Source organism: Eurytemora carolleeae, unplaced genomic scaffold (assembly GCF_000591075.1).
Source record: "Eurytemora carolleeae unplaced genomic scaffold, Eaff_2.0 scaffold682, whole genome shotgun sequence".
Taxonomy (NCBI): Eukaryota; Metazoa; Arthropoda; class Copepoda; order Calanoida; family Temoridae; genus Eurytemora; species Eurytemora carolleeae.
The window spans coordinates 39439-61994 of NW_019396724.1; the positions used below are offsets into that span (position 1 = coordinate 39439).

A 22556-nucleotide genomic window follows, 5' to 3' on the forward strand; every position below is an offset into this window, starting at 1 on the left:
TCAAAATTTTTTAGAATATAATTTTAGAGATATCTATTTAACGATTTATTAAGAAATGTGATGAAAATAATAGAAAAAATGACTTTTAGTACAAAAACTTGTTAGTAATGTTTTTCGACAGATAATAGTAATCTATTTCTTTTCTTTAAAGTTCCTTTTAGTAAGTAATCGTCTTTAAAGAGACTGTTGGCAAAATTCAATTTCATCCTTAAAGAGACTGTTGGCAAAACTCAACTTTATCATTAAGGAGACTGTTGGCAAAATTCAATTTTATCCTGAAAGAGACTGTTGGCAAAATTTAACTTTATCCTTAAAGAGACTGTTGGCAAAATTCAACTTCATCCTTAAAGAGACTGTTGGCAAAATTCAACATCATCCTTAAAGAGACTGTTGGCAAAATTCAACATCATCCTTAAAGAGACTGGTGGCAAAATTTGACTTGATATTACATTTGTATACTTTTAGTAGAGTTCACTGCCAACTTTTATCTAATTTACGATTATGAAAAGTACATTAGGTTATGAAAGTACATGATGAAAAGTACATTATAGGTTTTTGAATCTTTGGTAAAAAATTTCATAAATCGTAGGGGATAGAAACTGCTAAAATTGGTCCCATATTTACTAACAATACTTTTTCATCATTTACTAGAATTGTAAAATAATTTATAAAAGATTATATAAATAATACAATTAAACTGTGGTAATGAATTTCAAGTAAAAAAGGGTCATTTTGTTCTACATGATAGTGATGCTAGTCAACTATAATCTTCCGATATTTTTCATTACAAAATGTTTAAAATATTTGCTTCTAAATAAACTAGATTTAATTAGTAAATAATCTAATTTCTCAATAATACAATATCACACAGAGTTGTTGCAAGTTGGTAAAAAACTAAATAGAATTTTTACAAATAAAGAAATAAAGGATCAGATTTCCAAAACACTTGAATCCCTTTAAAGGAACAATTGACGTAATTACAATTAAAAAATCATTTTATAGTTTGGACAATCTGATTCACGATACCCTCATAAACTTTATCTGAGTAACAATGACGATTTTATTGTATTTTGTAGGGTACCGTTGTGAATCAGGCTGTTCTATCAAAGGAAGGCGACTAAAGTTTTGGTGTATATATGCTTCAGTCCTTTATAAAATGATTTCCAGTTTATTATCAAAAAAACCATTAAAAATCATTTATAATAAACCTGTCATTGTAAAATCCATACGAAAATCATTCATTACTCGACAGCGGGGGGGGGGGTGTTAATTTTCTTTGAAAAAAGATATCCCAGAGAAAACTGTTTTTGAACATCATAATCTAAGAATTTATTTGGACAAGTGAAATGGGTAAAAATGATTTGGCTAGCTAAAAATAAATATATGTAAATAAACGTTACCATAAGAAATCCACGAAATTACAGTAGAAAATTTACTAAATCGTGTCGTCGTTTTAATTTCACAACATAATATTTAAAATAATAAAAAACTCTTTGAAATTCTAGGACTCAAAAAAATATGTAATAATACTGGACTAAAGAATCACAAATCAATTGGATTGAATTATTTGAACGAACAAAATCTTTTTTTTAATTTCAAAAGGCACTTTTTTAGCAAGATTAACTGATAAGTTTTAAATTTAAAAATAGTAAATCTAAAAACTGGAAAATTTTCTATATGATAAATAATATATATAATATCTATAGTTATATTACTCTAATCTGTGAAAAATACTAAATGAATATCAACTATAATAATAAAACATTGCGAGTTTAAAAAGAGTTCTTATTTTCTATATATACACAATTCCGGTCAATGGAAAACTAGAAAATATGGCGATAGGAGAAATAAACCGGATAAACCAGAATAAAGCTGGCAAAGAACTGATTTTTTAGTTTTTTTTTCGTAATATTGAAAATATTCTAGAAAAATAAAAGGTATTTTTTCTAATTATTTCCAAATACGAAGAAACGAATTGTAAATAAATCTATAAAAGTTGTAGTCCCGAAAACGAGACCGAGTCAAGATGTTGAACCGAAACTTTATTATCTGTTGAATCCGACCATATCCCGGAAAAATTTCCAAAAAGGCCGTCCTCGGTCCGTTTGTAGTTGGTCGAGAATTGTTGGCCCAAAAAGTTCCCCATTTTTGGGCCCTTGCTCGGGGGTGTGTGTTCATTACTAGAGCCTACAGAGTTCAATCCACCCCCCTGAGGTCTGAAATAACACAAAAAGTATAAAATGTTGCCATTTTTATTTTCGTACATGAAAACTGTTGAATTCGTATTGGTTTGTGTTTAAAAAACTATTAACTTCCAATAATTCAAAACTGATAAAGTTTGTTTTACTAAACTATGAAATATTTTTGCCCTAAGAGAAAAAAGGAAATGTTTAGAATACACAATTTTAAAATTGTGGAATCTTCTTTGTCGAAAAACAAAACAAACTTATTGCACATCAATTGTTGAATGGTTTTATTATTTCGCTAGGGATTTGTAATTGTTCTTGCTGGCCAATTTCTGAGCTTTTTACAATTATATCAGTTACGAATCCGCCAAAAATTTCTGTTTGATATTTGTATAAAATATGTTGACATATCAGTTAATTTGGTCAAAGTTGAGAAAATGATTTGAAATTTGTCTACGCCGCTCTCCCTTTAATCAAACTGTACCTAGGAGGGATTGGAAGAGCTGCTCCATGTTGAATATCAGAATCTTCTGAGCAGCTTGTAGAGCAGCCAGGGACACTCCAGGAGTAATCAACAGCTTCAGAGCACCAGGAAGCTCCTTCAGAACAGTCGTTGCTCTGAGAGCACCAGGGGTGCTCCGGAATTGAGGCGAGAGGCATTCGTTTAGAGCAATCAACCTATTTATTAATTTACATTTAATCATTTTTATTTTCAATTTGAAAAATTATATTTTAAGTCATCACCCAACAATTATAGAATTATCAAAAACATTTCGAACATTTTTTTAACATTCTAATGTTCATAATGTTCATAATGTTCATAATATCAAAAAAATATTTATTTAATTTTACCTCTAAACAGCGAGAGATTAAATCCTGGCATTGATTAGAAACTCGAGATCTGAACTTCAGCTCCGCGCGAACAATCTGAATTATTTCCGAATTCTAAAGAGGACGACTTTTTAAAATACGAACATTAAGAAATTACAAATTGAATTAAATTGTTTGATATTTCGAAATTTTCATAATTTAAGGCTTAAATAAGATCAAATATATATAGGGCGTGTTTAAATAGAAAAAAAAACAGAATTAACAATTAAAAACAATATTTAGAAAGATATTTACTTGCTGGTCTGTCTCAAAAGGAATATCGCCGCAAACCATATCATAGAGAAGAATCCCAAGAGACCACACAGTGGCTGCATCCGCCTAGAAATATTAAAATCATTATCAACCAATTAATCAATTACTTCATCAACCAATTATTATCAACCAATTAATCAATTACTTCATCAACTAATTATAATCAACCAATTAATCAATTACTTCATCAACCAATTATAATCAACCAATTAATCAATTACTTCATCAACCAATTATAATCAACCAATTAATCATCAACTAATTATAATCAACTGATTAATCAATTACTTCATCAACCAATTAATCAATTACTTCATCAACTAATTATTATCAACCAATTAATCAATTACTTCATCAACCAATTATAATCAATCAATCAAATCATGATCAATCAATCAAAAAAACAATCAATCAATCAAACAATAAATCAAACCATCAAACCATCAAACCATAAAGCAATCAAACCATCAAACCATCAAGCAATCAAACAATCAAACAATCAAGCAATCAAACCATCAAGCAATCAAACAATCAAACAACCAAACCATCAAGCAATCAAACATCAAACCATCAAGCAATCAAACAATCAAACCATCAAGCAATAAAACAATCAAACATCAAACCATTAAGCAATTAAACCATCAAACCATCAAGCAATAAAACAATCAAACCATCAAACATCAAACCATCAAGCAATCAAACAATCAAACCATCAAGCAATAAAACAATCAAACATCAAACCATTAAGCAATTAAACCATCAAACCATCAAGCAATAAAACAATCAAACCATCAAACATCAAACCATCAAGCAATCAAACAATCAAACCATCAAGCAATAAAACAATCAAACATCAAACCATCAAGCAATCAAACCATCAAACCATCAAACCATCAAGCAATCAAACCATCAAGCAATCAAACCATCAAACCATCAAACAATCAAGCAATCAAACAATCAAGCAATCAAACATCAAACCATCAAGCAATTAAACAATCAAACTATCAAGCAATCAAACATCAAACAAGAAAGCAATCAAACAATAAATCAAACCATCAATCAATCCACCAACCAAACTATCAAGGAAACAAGCAAGCAATCAATCAATTAATCAATCAACCAAGCAATTTTTACCTGATATTGTGAGTTTAAGATCCATTCGGGAGGAGAATACACCCTGGTACCTAGATAGATAGATAGATAGATAGATAGAACAAGAGAGATATATTTAGTAATATTATTGTATACAAATGTTTTGTACCACTTCAGTGCAAGATATATAGGTATATAATTATAGATAGATAGATAAATATTAGAAAGAAAAAAGATATAAACGTTTATTAGGTTGTTTAGATTGGTATAATATTATTTAGCAGTGTGCACTGTAAAACTTTAAGGATTGCATAAAATTACTTTGTGTCGTTAAACTTGCAAAATAAACTAATAAAAAGACAAGACAGATAGATGTAAAATACATAGATAGACAGATAGATTGGTATAAAAGAAAAATGAATATATGGATATAGAGATACAAACACAGATAAGATAGATAGATGGATAGATAGATAGATAGAGCGATAGATAGGTGGATAGATAGATAGATAAATATATATATATATATATATAAATAGATAGATAGATAGATGGCTATATAGATGAATAGATAGATAGATAGATAGATGAACAGAGAGATAGATATAGAGATAGCAAAATAGATACATTGACAGTTAGGAAGATAGGTAGAGTAATTACAGGGTTACCCATACAGAATGAGACTTCATAGACGACTGTCGGAATTTATAACGTCTGTTTCCTTATATTCATGATTCCCAGCAACTGTTAGCGTGTGTGTGTCTTTCTTTGCCAAATCATTGAATACGTCATTAAAAGGAAATATCCAGAGCAGGGATTGTCATATTTTAATAGTTAATAGTTTCAAGTCGTCTTTACAGTCTCTTTTGTCGATTACTCTGTAGATAGATAGATAGATAGATAGATAAATAGATAGATAGATAGATAGATAGATAGATAGATAGTAGATAGATAGATAGATAGTAGATGTATATATTAAACTAGATTGGTTGGCTATAAGATGGTTTGATAAATAAAAAACAACATGGTTATATAACTAAAGTGACTTGACCATATTTTAAACAACAGTTTGTTACTCTTTTAATGTCAACATTTGTACTGCATGATGCACTATAAGGTAGAATTTTAATAAAAGAACTTAACGCTTACCCAGTACAATCTAACTTTCTAACCCCTTTATCTTTGCAACATAAGTTTAGAAAATTAAATGTTTTCACCGTCAGGTTGTAAAGATATAGGGATAAGAAATGCAAATTTTACAAGAAAAGAAAAGTACGTACAGTACAAAAAGTAAGTACAGTACAAAATGAACGTTCAGTAAAAAAAAGTACTTGCAGTAAAAAAAAGTACGAACAATTCAAAAAGTAAGTACAGCACAAAAAGTACGTACTGTACAAAAAGTACGAACAGTACAAAAAGACCGTACAATACAAAATGTGCGTACAGTAAAAATATTTTTGAAATTAAAACAATGAAGCAATGTAAAGTATTCCAAGTGCTGTGGTAAAATAAAGAAACTTGGTATTTTTTTATACCACACCTTTGCTAAAATGCTGTTTTCTTATAAAAAATAACCTTGTCTCTGAAAGCAGTAAACAATAAACATGTTTCTAAAAAGTGCATTTCACGAAACGAAAAAATGTCGACTGAGAAGTGACCTTCATGTTGGAAAAACAAAACTACTTTTTCTGAAATAATCGTCCTTGAGCAAAAATCTAACAAATGTTCCAATTTTTTCTGAAACTTGATAAATTCTAAAATTTATTTCTATAATTCTATTAAGGGTTTCTGTGATACTAAGTTATGCTAATCACTTAAAAGAACGCCCAAAATCCCTTTAAAAACAAATTCCGTGCTTGGTAACATAAAATTCATGGCAAAACTAAGTCAGGCAACAAATGCGCAAGTGAATCCTGAAAAAAAGTACGAAATGTGAAATGGCCCGACCCCGATTATGTAAACGTTTATCAAAATACAGTTCACATAAACGTACTTTATGATCTGGGTATTATTTGATAATTGGCTTGAAATTAAGCTACCTACCAGCTCGGGCATATAAAGAATATGTTGTGGGGCCCGGTGGGGGGGGGGGGGGTTGTATGAAGATTCCCTTATTACTATAAGGAGGGGGTTTAACCCCATGTCTAAACCAGTGCTTTAAAAAGTAATGCTTAATATCAAAAATGTTCATCATATGAAAACACAACATTTTAAAAGGGACGCCATTTTAAAAATGGCGATATATGCACAATGCACTTTGCACAAGACAAAATGGCAGAATACCGTCGAATTCTGTGTATGGTGAATGCTGATGAAGAGTAGCCGAACCAAAATCTATCAGCTTCAATTCCATTTTCCTGAAATACAATTTTTTTAAGAATTGAGCGATTGATTGATGGAATTGTACAAATTACGTTGAAACGCGTATACTGTAAAATGTACAATGTACATTCACAATAAAATGTGCTGTGTTTCCTATACTATGTGCACTGTCATTGGCTAAGGCACTAAAATGGATTTTAAAGCCTTATTAATGAATGATACAGACTTAAAGTTTAGAATTCCCTTTATCATTGCTTGGATATATTTTCAGCCTTCGGCCTGTTCTATCTAATTGAGGATTAGGAAGTGCTTGAAAACTAGATAAAAAAGTAATTGTACAGATGCATGGATGCATAGATGCATGAATAGTGCACTCATGATTGCATGAATCACTGACTTTTCAGAGTTCCAAAAATAAAACAGATAAATTCATTTTTTTATTACTAAGAAGCACAAAATCCAGGACTCACAGCCGCAAATACAAATTACAATGCAAAAGTATTCAGGGTTTTCAACAGCTGATGATTTTGAAGAGGTGGGGGGGGGGAGGGGGAAAGCGCCACCCTTCCTTCATTCATACTCTAATTATGTAATAATAATATCTAATTTCACTGTTTTTGATTGAAAACACGAAAATCTTTTAGAATCTTTCATCATACTCTTTGATTGAACGACATATCAAGGGACTGTAAGCCTAATTTCAAGTAACCCTTCATGCCTGATTTACAACAATATCCTTGAAACTTTAAAATGTGGAAGACACCGCCACTTCTCTGACTTGAAAAGTGTTATAATGTCTAAAATTCACAATTGCTTCTTAAAAGCAAGAATTGACTTTGTGCAAGCCACTGTGTTTTCACATAAATCGCAAAGGAAAAAACACAGTTTAAAGAATCAAAAACATAGATAGATAATTTATAATTGATTGCAAACATAACTTTTAAGGGTACTGTTGTTAATAGGACATTGTCATCTTTACATGGAGGGGTACTTCAAACAATCCCATTAATTTGCTATTTTATTACCTAAGATCAACGAGTAGGTTTTCATCCTTGATGTCTCGGTGTACAATTCCTTCACGTTTACAAGCCAGCACAGTTTCTACTACCTTAACAGATACTTCATTTAAATTCGGTCAGGGAGCTTTTACTTTCGAACCCCGTTACATATAGAATTTGCCTTTACGATTTATACATTTAAGTAATTAAAGCCTTTTAAGCCATTTGTGGTGGAGCGAGAGAACAAAAGTTGAATGATGTTATTCCTATACAGCCAGAGCCATTGGAACTCTTGTATTGTATAAATCGCGTTCAAGGTTTGATCTCGATCTTTTGTTAATCGATTTTTCCTTTTTCGATATCCTGTGGTAATTGTACCCTGTAGGAATAACTGAAATGACGAGATCAAGCAAATGATCTTCAAATTAAAGTGCCCTAAGTGGATATCGTGGATATCGGGTTAGTTCCCGTGAACAGAGCAATAAGGGTGCAGTGCAGTTTTCCCAAAATATTGGTCAGAACTTCCATTGGCCGATGGGGGGGGAGGAAAGTACATCGTCTGTGTAGTGTGCAGTGTGCACTGTAAAACTTTAAGGATTGCATAAAATTACTTTGTGTCGTTAAACTTGCAAAATAAACTAATAAAAAGACAAAGGGTTTAAACTGATCTAAACTATTCAAATTATTTTTCTTTGTTGCTTCTTTTCTTCCTCTTTGTTGCACAAAAGAGTCCTTGGCGAATTAACAAGAAACAAAGAGAAAGAGAGATGGTGGGGGCCGGGGGGGATGAACTAAAAAGAAAAAAGAAAGGGGAGGGGAGGAAAAGCCAATCAACATGGAAAGGGAAAAAAGAAGGAGGAAAGAAAGGAAAAAAAGGAAAGAAAGGAAAGAAAAGAGGAAAAAAGGAAAGAAAGGAAAGAAAGGAACGAAAGGAAAAGAAAGAAAGGAAATTAAGAAAAGAAGTCAAAGAAAGGAAAAGAAAGGAAAGAAAGGAAAGAAAAAAAAGGAAAGAAAGGAAAGAAAAGAGGAATGAAAGGAGGAAAGAAGGAAATGGGAATCAGCAATAAGAATAAAAAAAGAGGGGGTAGAATAAAAAAAGAATATTTTAAACGAAAGATGGACAAAAACAAGATTAAAAGTATTTCTCAAAATATTTTTTTTCTACAATAAATTTCTTTTTTATCACCTGGTTAAAGAAATTTCTAGCAACTTGTTCCTCTAGTAAAACTTTCTCTGTTATATAGTCAAATAGGTCCTAAAAATATATATTTAGATAAAGTTATTTAAAGACATGCACGTGCTTCATAATTAGAAATATCTTAAACTCTGTATATATAATATATAAATACATATATTGAATGGAGTTATATAACCGAAAAAGACCCTAAATATAGATGACTTTTTTTGGTTACATATCACAAAATATCTTAGATTTTATAAATACATTCAGGTATAGATACAACATAAAAGGTTACAAAAATAGATAGATATAGCTATTTTAAGAAATGCTCAGTTGCTTCATAATCAGAAATATCTTAAACTATACAATATTGTATCTATATTCTATATACATATACTACATATTATAATATAACTTACACAATAATGTATATAATAAAACTTCAAGTCATGTTTTGAACACTTATTATCTAATATATATAAATATATATTTATTTATATCTATATATATCTATATGGGTAACCCTGTACCAAAGACTGAAATAAAAACGACTCTCAAACTAAATATTTATAAGAAAATTTTTTACAAATATTTGATTACATAAATAGAGTGAAAAAATATTTCCTTAAAAAACAAAGAAAAAATCTAACACCCAACAAAGCAAATTCCAAAACACGGGTGCATAAATGCATAAATGTAAAAAATGCAAGATAGGCGTATTCTCTACACTCGATACATAATCTCTAATGAGAAATAAATATTTTTGCAAAATGCAACAAACTCTGCAAACAAAAAGTGCAACAAATCCTACAAAAAACTCTGTTCAAAAATCGCCTAAATCAATCAATCAATTAAATGCTAAAAACATTTCATAATTAAAAACATTTGCAATATTTTTATCAATATATTTTATTTTTTTAAGAAAAAAGTAAGCTAAAAACGATTGTTTTTTAATACATTTTCACTTTTGGTCAGGTATAAGAAAAGCAAAATACTAATTATAAATTTTTAAAAAATTCTCAGATTTGTGTGAGACTCCCCTCAAAAACAAACCAATTGATTTCAAATCTTTTTACGGAACTAGTGATGTCTTTTGGTTTGTTTACGGAACTAGTGATGCTTCAAAATTTACCATTATAGTGAAAGAAAAAAGTGTTTGAAATTGTTTTTTTTATCAACATTTGTACTATGCAAAGTTTTCATCCTGACAAAAAATATTGGCAAAAAAATGATAGTTTAATTTGAATTTTGAATTAAAAATTTTGCAAAGTTATGTTCCAAGTTTTAAAAAACAAACTAGAACGATAAACATTACTAGCGTCGGAACTAACCTTGCATGGTTGGGGACGGTCCATGACAATGATAGTTACGGTCTCCCTTCTGTAATACTCCAACATCTCCACCACCCCCTCCACCCCTCTCACACGCTCCATTACGTACACCTCCATCGGTACACGGACTCCATTCAACTAAAACAATAATTATTATTATTACATAAATCTTTATTGGTTCTAAGCGTTATAACGAAAAATTAATAGTAAAAAAATGACAGGGTTTTGCATCTATATATCAGAAAGCGTATATATATGTGTGTTAAATGAAAAAAATAAACATTTTAAATTTTTAATTTTTTTCAATCGGCAAAAAGCGAGAGAAAAAAAAACAATCAGCAAAAGGACATGTTAACAAAATTAAACGATCAGCGTAAGCTCACATTGAGGAAAACTGTAAGCGAGCTAATTTAAATTTTTGAGATCTGAGGTTAAAATGGGAAAGATGCACATTATATATATTTAAATGAGACTTTTTCACGTATCAGTAAAAAAAGTGAAAAATAGGAAGAATTATAAATAATACAATACATAAGCTTAATATATAGAATTAAACTTTTCGTGTTTAATTAAATAATAATAATAATAACTAAAGTCAACTGCAATAATAAAATTCACTGTTTTAAAAATATATTCGAATATTCAAAAATCTGATGTTTAGTTTTTCTATTTAGTCTTTTGGAGATTTTAATCTTGTTTTTTTTTTATTTCTGCATTCAACTGCAATAATGAAACTCTTGCTTTAAATTCAAAGGAAAATATTATACAGTGATAACCAGAAAACACTGGCCTAGGAAGACGATATTACAGTAATACTTTAGTGTGTTTGATGTTGATGATGAAGCAAAAAGTTTTACTAGAAACTTATTAAATCACTAATTTAGTGAAATGTGTTCCTCTCTATTTCAGAGTTTTCTAGTTATCACTGTAATTTAGTTTGAAAATTTGCAAAATCGTTCATAATTGCTGATACGACTTGGCGACCAGATACCTCCTCCAGCTTTCATTTTACATTTGAGTGAGACCAGCAACTTTTTTTATTGCACAGAAGGCATTTTGTACTCTTATAAAAAACTTCAAGATTTTAAGCTAAAATGAAACTAACTCGATGCTTACATGTACATCGTCCAAGAAACTATCCAATGCCCCCCACCCCCCAACACACTTTATTCGTGTTGTTGATATAGATGATTGCGTAACGGTTTTTATTTGAAACTCTAGACACTGCTGCACAAAGTACTCATGTCTAGACTAAAGACAAAACATTACGCACAAAAGCGTAAACATGTCGTCTTCCATTCTTCCCGCGCCTTTACTCGCTTCTGCGTAAGTTCGTTACGACATTCTACATTTTAAGAATTTGGTAAATGCGTAATAAATTAAATCCGTTGGTGTGAAAACAAAGCAGGAGAAGGGATTAGGATAAAATATATCAAAATTGCAAATCAAGTTTAAAGATCAGAATATTAGCAGAAGAAACGTGGAGTTGGAATATTTTTTAATAGCACAACAAGCAAGGGATTAGGAAGAATTAGGAAAAATTTAGGAAAGATCAGGAAGGATCAGGAAGGATTAGGAGGGATCAGGAGGGACCAGGAAGGATCAGGAAGGATCAGGAAGGATCAGGAAGGATCAGGAAGGATCAGGAAGAATCAGGAAGGATCAGGAAGGATCAGGAAGGATCAGGAAGGAACAGAAAGGATCAGAAAGGATCAGGAAGAATCAGGAAGGATCAGGAAGGATCTGGAAGAATCAAGGGATCAGGAGGAATCAGGGAGGAATCAAGGAGGATCAGGAAGGATCAAGAAGGATCAGGAAGGATCAGGAAGGATGAGAAAGGATTAAGAAGGATTAGAAATGATTAGGAATGATCAGGAATGATCAGGAATGATCAGGAAGGATCAGGAAAGATCAGGAAGGATCAAGAAGATTAAGAAGATAGGGAAGTTTACAAATTCTATATTGGCCCACAAATGGATGGATAGATAGATAGATCCCTAGAATGGATAGATGGATAGATGGATAGATGGATAGATGGATAGATGGATAGGTGGATAGATGAATAGATGGATAGATGGATAGGTGGATAGGTGGAAGGATGGATAGATGGATAGATGGATGGATGGATAGATAGATAGATAGATGGATGGATGGATGGATAGATAGATAGATAGATAGATAGATAGATAGATAGATAGATAGATAGATAGATAGATAGATAGATATAGATGGACAGATAGATAGATGGACAGATAGATAGATGGACAGATAGATAGATGGACAGATAGAATCATGATGTAAAGTATATACAGAGACGTATAGACGTATCGACAGATGGACAAATAGACAGATAAACAATATGGACAGATGGATATATGCCATATGGACAGAAGGATATATGGACAGATGGACAGATGAACAGATAGACAGATTTACATATCAGATGGATAGACATATCAGACGGATAGACATATTCAGATGGATAGACAGATGGACAGATAGAGAGATGGAAAAAAATGACAGATTGAATAATAAACAGTTTGGTGATCAATATAAACATAAAATAAATAAAAGATAAATAAAACAAATGACACTGACAGATGACAGAAGACAGATGACAGAATAAGGATGGAAAAAGTTTTTTAAAAAAAACTAATAAATATTACTGACGACCCCCTCTGCTTCCACAAATTTAGAAGAATAACGTTTTTGAATTATTACTCGTAAAAATGAGCTATTTTTCTTCCTTAGTTATTAGATGACAAAAACATCTGTTATTTTAACATTTTTTATCTTTTTGTCAAAAAATTTTTATTGTCAAATTCTTTTCAAAATGCACAATTTCTTATAGACCCGCCAAAAAAATAAAGAGGCTTCTAGTGGGATGCGTGAAATGACCCAAGATAAAAAAATGGGATTTTTTTTCGATGATCATCAAAGAACAAACCATTTAAATAATTATATATCTATACATATTATAAACTAGCTGAATTGCCTGGCGTTGCCCAGGTAACTCATAGTTCTTCCCGCTGTTTACCCGCACTTGGTCTTTAATCCTGATTTACGTGGTTACTGGTTACCTTACCCGAATTCTATAATTTGTTTGCCTTCCGTCAAAATTAAGTTCAGCCGTTTTGTCAGCTGAAGTGAACATAAAAATGAACAAAAAGCTTCATCATACATCTAGATAATGACTATTATAATTATAATTATAATTATTTATAAATGTTACAGCTGCTGAGCCGATCAACCCAAACTAAATGTAAGACTTTACCCCCAAGAAAAAGTTTTTGGCGAGTCGAAATTCAAAAATGTCGTCTTCTTAACTTTTTTCGAAAATCCACCAAAACAAGTAGAAAAAACCCCAACATTTTTGTTTTATGTATATCTTCTGGCATGAAAAGCATTATTATACTAAATTCCTAAATTTAAATTTTTGTACTGCAAAGAGATTTCAAACTGCATGTGTATAATTAATATTATGAAAACAACATCTGTGCTAATTTTGAACGAAATTTTTTTAGAAATTTACATTATTTAACGTTAAAAATTAAGAATCCCTATATAGCTGCGGTGTGGGGAGGGGTTGAAATTATAAGCTTGGTTTTTTTTCAAGTATTTTTTTCAACAAAAAAATAACCCTTGTATGTATATTTCAATCAATTATATTATTTAAGTGTATAAATCCTTTCACAACTAGTCAATCAAACATTAGGATTTTTGACACGAGATCAAACTTGATACATATAAATCAATTTGGATTAAAATAGATTTGGAATATCTATGACCTTCTTTTTTGCATGGATGGTCTTAACTGTTAAAACCTCAAAAAATCACGTAATTAAAAAAGTTTTTTTTTATGAAAAGAGAAAATAGTTTAAGAATCAAAATTATATTTATAATCGATAAAAGAAATTGTTATATTCCAAATATATATTTTAAATAAAAGAATTTGTTATATTCCAAATATATATTTTAGATAAAAGATATTGTTATATTCCAAATATATATTTTAAATAAAAGAAATTGTTATATTCCAAATATATTTTAGATAAAAGATATTGTTATATTCCAAATATATATTTTAGATAAAAGATATTGTTATATTCCAAATATATATTTTAGATAAAAGATATTGTTATATTCCAAATATATATTTTAAATAAAAGAAATTGTTATATTCCAAATATATTTTAGATAAAAGATATTGTTATATTCCAAATATATATTTTAGATAAAAGATATTTTTATATTCCAAATATATATTTTAAGTAAAAAAATTGCGAATAGAAAAAATTCCGCAAATTTCTGATAAAAAATATGATTCGGAACATTCTTGAAATTCCAGGTGAGCCTGCAGTTACACCCACCCTAGATCCTTTATCATAATACAGTTGATAAGCCTGGGAACAAAATCGTAAATCCTTAACCCTATTCTTATGGAGTGGGGAGATTAATCCCCCCCCCCCCCACCAACAACATTTTTGTGATTTTTACTAAACAATATTAAAAAAAAATTTACAAATAAAACAAGAGCAAAGAGCGTTAAAAATGTCTCATTTATCATACGTGGAATTTTGTCATACGTGAAATTTTTTAATAAGATTTACCGGGAAGTGTCAGGGGAATGGCTCAATTCACTCCCTCTTAGGTGAAGTGATTCAAGTATCCAAAAACTTGGCTTTTTAAATTATTTACATCTTTTTATGAAAAGCCAGAAAAATTCCAATTTTACCATCATCCTATAGTAAATGACTTAAATAAAGAATGGCATAAAGAAGTGGGGGGAGAGGGGTCATTAGGGTATTAATTTATAGAATTTTAGAAAATAGCTGAAATATAAAATGTGAAAGGGTTTATACGGTACAAAGGGAGATAACCTTTAAAGGTTACGTCTATAATAGGCAATAATAATAAAATTACAATGGAGAATTCAGGCAGTTTTCCTTCTTTCCTTCTTCCAAAAATACTGCAATATTACTTTTTGACCTCGCAACTCGCCAAGAGTGGGAAGTGCAATCTTATTTAGTGGCAAATATGTATTTTAAACCTTTTTATCAATAGCTCTTTAGTAATAGAAATTCCAGATTTTAAACTAAATTAATCTTTATTCTGCGATGCAGGTTTTTTCCACAGAAATATAATCAAAGTTTATCTAATTCTAGAAAAAACTAGCAAGTGTTTAAATCGTTTAAAATTTTATACCTCCGTCCAATGCTTGATTTTTGAGTTTGTTACGACTTTAACAGCGACTTTGACACCGTCCTTTAGTCTAAAAAAATATACATTTTTTATTGCGTCATATCCTGTAAGCGTACTTTTAAGTGAACCTCCATGCGAAGATGGCAATGCCTGATTTACAACGATACCCTTGAAACCTTAATCAAATTAAAAATGTGGAAAAACCCGTTGTTTTTCTGACTTAAAAATTTCGCCATTGCTTCAATTAAATGCGCAAGACATTTTTGGAAAGAAAAAAAGTTTTACCCATGAGTGTTCACAAAAAAGGTCAGCCCATTCGGTCCAGCCGTTTAGTCGGCCAGAGGGAACATAAATATTATAAAGAATAAATTATTATCTAATTGAGAAATTAAGTTTTTACAAAAAGGCTTTTAATAGGTTTAGATTCTATATGTGAGAGTAAAAAGTAGTCTGACAAAAACAAGTTTTTTTCCAGTTTCAATAAAAATGGAATATTTCCGTTCCCTTCTTTATTAAATTTTATTTGGATAAAAACAACCGTGACAGAAGGAAGGCTCATTTGAACGCAATAAAGACGGGGAATTTAACGGACATCTTTAGAGCAAATACGGAAAATTCATTTAGTTTATTTCTCAAAAAGATTCGAAGTTCATCGAACATTTTTTTCTCGTTTAATTTTCACTTCAAAAATGATCTTAAAAGATTTTTTTCCGAAAATTAAAGACCTAGAAAAATATTATAAAAATAAAAATACCTAATTGCAGCGTAAACTACTCCGAACCCTCCTTTACCGAGCATTTTCCCGACCTAAAAAACATTTAATAAATAAAGATGAATCTAGAAGTTTTAAATTTTTACTTTATTTTTTTGTCATTAATGTCAAACTGACAACTAGAGATAACAAGTGGCAGGCCAAGGATACAAAAACAATTAAAAATAATGTTTTTGGAAATAAATAAAAAAATAAAAATATTTATAATATAATTAATATAATTAATCTTTTATCAATATTAGTATTATCATTGTCGTTTGGAATCTTTTAACGTCGTTACCATCGAAAATTCATTGAGTTTTTATATGTATCCTTAAAATAGGGTTCTTAGAACTTTGCAAAATTTCTAGCATCAAACTTGAAATATTTAAAAATATTTATTGTTTATATAAATGATTCAAAATTTACAGCTTATCCCCAAAATTTCCAAACAAAGCATATATGATGCATATAAAAGGCGCATTGTTTGAATTTACTTATTTCCATTAATTAATTAAAACAATTAATTTAATTAATTATTTTTGAGTCCTATTTGCCTAACAGAGGGTTATAGTGAACATTCATTGTAATTTAAACGGAAAGTAAATATATTATATATGAATGAATCATTAAAATAATGAAATTAACAAATCATAAACTTTTAACAGTATTGTCTAAAAAAATAATTAATGTCAAAAGATGATTTTTAGCAATAAAAAAATTAAATTTTATTTAAAAGGATATAAGAATGATAAAAAAAAACTTTTCTTTCAAATTTTTTAATTTTTTAAATTTTCAAAATTACCTTATATTTTCTTTCCAATTCTGGGTCTATCCCTGGTTTTCTCTCTCTCTGTAAAAAAAAAACTATTTTTGTTTAAATATTGAATTATTTGTCGCTTCATCATTGCAAAAGCAAAAAACATGGGAAATTGAAATTTGGTTTCAGATTAATATGCGGAAAAAGCTGGAAAACCCTAATTACACTATTATACAAATGAATTTATAGATATTAAAAGACAGTGCAGAGGAAAGCATCTAAAGATCACGTGATCACAAATCTCATAATCTTATTTCTAATTCTTGAATCATTTTATCCAGATGGTGTAAACCTTTCATAGTTAAAATGTGTATTTTTTCTAAATTAAATAAACGAAATTATCAAATTAAAGATTAGAAAATTAGAGTTTGAGGCGAGTTATCAGTTCATTTAAAAATAATTCTGAAAAAAAATCTTTTTAAAATTTAAAAATTGATTTAAGATAATTTTAGAACTAATCAGCTTGCCTGATTCAATCTGGATGCTGGCTGGGGGGCGGATACATCCGCCAATTCAGGGCGGAACGCGGCAGATGTATCCTGAAGGGAGGCGGACATATCAGGGCGGAATGTGGCAGATGTGTCCTGAAGGGAGGCGGACATATCAGGGCGGAATGTGGCAGTTGAAACGGACATATTGGATGGGCAAGGCAGATATCTCCTCAAACTTCCCTAAATAAGATCTATAAAATAAAACTCATTAAAAAATTTGTCAAACTAGGTTTTTAGAGCACTTTGAAAAATCGACATCTTTTCCAGCAATTTTTTTAAGCTTTTAACAATCCATGAACTTTCTCTGGGGTCATTTGGGCTGCAATAAAAACATTACAGTGTTAGAAACTGTTAGAAACCCCTGCTTTGTTTGTGATCGAACCTTCGAGAACTATTCGAAATAACGACGATTTATTTTTCCAAATTATGAAAAGAATGTTAACGATATCTCAATAATTTTTATTTCCCCAACATTCTAATCGTTATTTGTAACAAAGTTTTCAAAATTTTTTTAATAATTGAACCCAGAACATTCTCATATCAATAAGGACAAAAATTAACATTAATAAATCTAATTATCGTGTTCATATTTTGAACCGTCTCGAAATAAAAAATACAACAACAAATATGTTTAGTTTTTTTTTAAAGAGAATAAAAGGATAAATGAAAAAGTAATATAATTTTGAAAATTTGATGAAAATACTAGAAAACAGTTTTGAAATTTTTTAATAGAAGTTAAGACACTAAAAAAGATGAAAGGGGATCTAGAAAAGCGTATATATAGGTCAGTGGGTCGCTTGTACTATTATATTGCATATATTATATATATAGGCCAGGTTGATAATAAAGAGAGTTTACATGTGCATTCGACCTCCCCCCCCTACCCTTCCATTATGCATTTCTGGTTTCTTCCAGTTCATGCTTTTTGCGTTCTAACACTTAATTCTGCGCAATGAGAAAATTTCGTTTGACGGAAGAATTTTTATTAAAATCTATGCGCATTTTCTTGGAATTAATTGATAAAGTTTATAAACTTAAAATAAATTTTAACTTAAAGAACAGCACAGAAAGATAAATTAAGAGGAAAATTGTACAGCTATAAAAAATATTAGTAAGCTATTACTAGGATAAAAGAACTAGCAAGAAACTAGATGGATAAAATGATTCACAAGAAGTGGTTGGATAAAATTAATAGCAAGATAGTGGTTGGACAAATTGAATAGCAAGATACTAGTTGGATAAAATGAATAGCAAGATACTCGGAAGAAACGATGGCCAGGAATTTTAACTATGTTAACTAAAGGATTAGCACGATAAATTATATTCTAGTAAATATAAATGAATAGCAAGATAAGTTATTTACTAGATGAATAGAAAGATGAGCTATATACTATAGCAAGATAAACTTTGTCCTAGATGAATAGCAAGATAAACTAATAGTAGATGAATAGCAAGATTTAATGGTTAGACAATGTAAATAGCCTGACATTTGTATATGATTACGTCAGCTCTAATCCCCCCCCCCCTAAACCCCCGGACATTTAACCAGTTCCCTGTTCTCAAGGTAGATCAAGCAGTAGGTATTCAGGAATTTATATTGAGGAAAAACTAAAGTTTAAACATCAGATATAACGTGCCGTGTCTCTCTTCAATAAATGTACACTTCGTATCCTCCCATACATTACATTTCTTCCTCCCATACATTACATTTCGTCCTCCCATACATTACATTTCGTCCTCCCATACATTACATTTCGTCCTCCAGAACATATTTTTTTCCCTTTGTACATCCCTATTCGTCGTACCAAAGATCTAATTTCGCGAGGCTCGGAGGTCATCTCGCGGGGATCATGGCGGCTCTGCAACCCCTCCTTCTCAAAACCTTTCAATTCGTCCTCCACGCTTTTTTAAATCGTCCTCAATCTTCTTTTTGGCTCGTCCTTAAGTTTATTTACACATCCCCTGATCTAACTTGTCTTCATATCAATAAATCCGCTGTTGAATTTAATATTCCTATATACCTTTTTTTAATAACTAGCTTGAGAACTCAGCGTTGCCCAGAATACTCATAGTTGGTGGCGAGGTTACCAGCGCTTGGTCGTAATTCATGATTTCAGCTATTTGTCCCAATAAAAGTGTACCAAACCAACTCAACATAGAATCTTAAACAAAGCTAGGAAGATTTCCATGGTTCTTGCAAGTTCCCCAATCAAAATTTGAGGCAAATCGTTGGTTCAAAAGTTATGATCGGACATATGCACAAACAAACACCAAAACAGAGATAAAAAATTTATATACATGTATAGATNCCCCCCGTCAAATCCCCCGATTGTGCCTGTTTACATTTTACAATATTGTTTATAAGTAGCAGTATTATAAAGCAGGTGTAATTTTATTGTGCTGATAATGAATCATAATAATCTCTTAATGATTTTCAATAAATAAAAATAATGCTTTTTTGTAAATTTTAGACAACAAAACATTTTTTTAGTACAGAGACTGTAGACGTAATTTCAAGGACATTTTTCTTTCGAGAAAATCCGCAATTAAGTAAAATTGATTTTAAGATAAACCAAAGATGGAAAACTCCAAAACATTGTGCAACGCAGCAACGACCATTGTTTAAAGGTTTATGCCAATCTTTAAATGGAGGCTTGGCTAGCTTGAACAAACGGATAAAATCCCTTTCAATCAGGGGCGTAATGGAGGTTTAGCCTAGGGGGTGCACTTTTTTTGTGCACCCCCTTAAAAACCGGTATTAAGAAAAAAATAAAGTTTAAAATCTATATTAATCTACCTGAAGGCTGACTATCAGTCAAAGAAAAGTAAAAAATCTGAATATATATTTAAGTTTGATAAATTCATGGATCATTCATTGTAAAAACAAAATAGAATTATTTTACAATATTCATTTCTTTAGAATTTCAAGTTAACCTTTTCATGGCGTTTATTTACATAAAGTTTAAATTTAAAAGTCAGAGAGAATTTTAAAAAACAAGACTGAGGATTGGTGACATTATGATGTAATGGGAGGGGGGTGGTGACATTATGATGTAAGAATATATAATTGTCGTTATTTGTGTTAGGCATTATTGAACCTTTATAATGCTGTAAATTGCGTTTTATGCTTTATGAAGAAAGAAGGAATAAAAAACATATAAAATTAATCAGACGTCTACAAAGATAAAAAACACCACAGCGTACCAATAAATTTTCCATAAAACCCGAGATTTACAAAAAAAATTTGGCAGGTTGAAACAAGTGACAGCTGCAGTTTTTCATTATATATTTTGATTAGTTGCGTTTTAAAGATTTTTTAGAGATAATAAAAAGATATGAAAAATAAACACTGTGCACGATATTACAAATGAAAACCTTATTTCTGAATTCCAAGAAAACGTCCTTCAAGACAAAAACAGATGTATCAGACCCAACAGATGTCGTAGTCCGTTAGTACTATATATATATAACAAGGCTGTAGAGGTTACCGTGTACAAATGTTCAGGGTATACCTTACATGTACATTATTGTACAGAGTGTATACAGTAAGTGTACGTAGGAGGTGTAGGCTTTTTGAACATTTTATTGTGACGTATTAAGATTACTCAATAACTGGATTACTCATAACTCCATTGAACTTGTTTAATAGGACTGTAAGCGTAATTTTAAAATGGTACCCTCCATGCGAAGATGGTAATGCCTGATTCACATCAATGCCCTTAAAACCCAATTATCGTCTTAATAAAGTTTAAAGTATTTAATTCTGATCAATATTCTATTGCAGTATATAGAAATGCGCAATACATTCATTTATTTACAATTTTTGTTATTGTTTTAGGAAACTAAAAAAATCAAAACTAATTCCCGTCCGGCCGTAAACCGTACGAAACCCTGTTTATTAAAATAATATTCTAATCTTACTAAAAATACTATTATTTATAAATAAAAACTCGGAAAACAAAACTCCTTATCTGTACAAACTGAGTTGAAACCATTTTAATTGTAGTGACATGACGGGTTATATTCAAAGCTTTAATTTCAGAATTATTTTTAAAAAAACAGGTTTAAACAGATTATTACGAGATTAATTCCATATTTAGTACATCTTCAAAGTACGAAAACGAAAATAAATTTAAAATTAAACATATTAAATATTAAATATTAAATCAACAAAATGAAGATGAAAACTTTTAAAAGTTAAACCGAACTGAATGATAACTTAACCAACCTGAATGATAACTTAACCAACCTGAATGATAACTTAACCAACCTGAATGATAACTTAACCAACCTGAATGATAACTTAGCCAACCTGAATGATAACTTAACCAACCAACAACCAACAATGAGAACTTAACCAAAATCAAGTTGAAAACTCAACCAAATACAGCATTACAACTCAACAATGAAGTACATTTAAATCAATGAAAAATTTCATGGCCAATAATTACTTAACATGCAAACAATGCATAAGCAATTATGATTTAAGTAAGCAGAATTATATAACAGATTTACTTATGTAAATAGTTTACAAATATATTTCAGATAAAATTTGAATAACCTATGAATTATTTAAACAAATGTGTACGATAAGAAAATCATACGAATGTGACATTACGCAATTTCATCGTTTACCTGGGTATTTACGCATTTATTGCGTAGTGGGATATGTTTCGACTTGTGTTATGTGTACGCATACTTTTCCACTTTCACGTTAATTTTATCTTGAAACTCACAATTTTTTATTTAAACTCTTAGTATTTTTATAGGAACCAGTACATTTGAAATAAATGTAATGTTAGGACTTTCCGTATGTGTTGCTTGGCTAGCGTATTTTGACAGACTGATGTTATGAAGCGTCAGAGTGAACTCTCTCTCTCTCCTTCTCTCTATCTATCTATCTCATTCTCTGTCCTCTAGCTGTACAAATATTATATTTGTCTCTTTGATTTAACCGGTTTATTGTAAACTGTACAAAATGGGAGAGAAAAAATCTTTCTGAATAATGCACGAATTTCATTACATTCTAACTTTGTTAAT

The 22556-nt window shown here is 30.3% G+C and overlaps 1 protein-coding gene across 1 annotated transcript; it reads right to left on the reverse strand.

Moving 5' to 3' along the window:
• Positions 1-32: 32 nt before the first annotated feature.
• LOC111707824 (serine/threonine-protein kinase pim-1) lies at positions 33-20916 on the reverse strand. Its single transcript, XM_023480984.1, has 14 exons — positions 20892-20916; positions 17493-17696; positions 17011-17058; positions 16209-16261; positions 15458-15524; positions 10253-10390; positions 8928-8996; positions 7769-7851; positions 6705-6778; positions 4464-4513; positions 3312-3395; positions 3039-3113; positions 2671-2864; positions 33-2216 (listed from the first exon to the last, which is right to left on the reverse strand). The coding sequence occupies exons 2-14, from the start codon at positions 17658-17660 to the stop codon at positions 1988-1990; spliced, it is 1332 nt and encodes a 443-aa protein (XP_023336752.1). The 5' UTR covers positions 17661-17696; positions 20892-20916; the 3' UTR covers positions 33-1987.
• Between the last annotated feature and the right edge of the window lie 1640 nt (positions 20917-22556).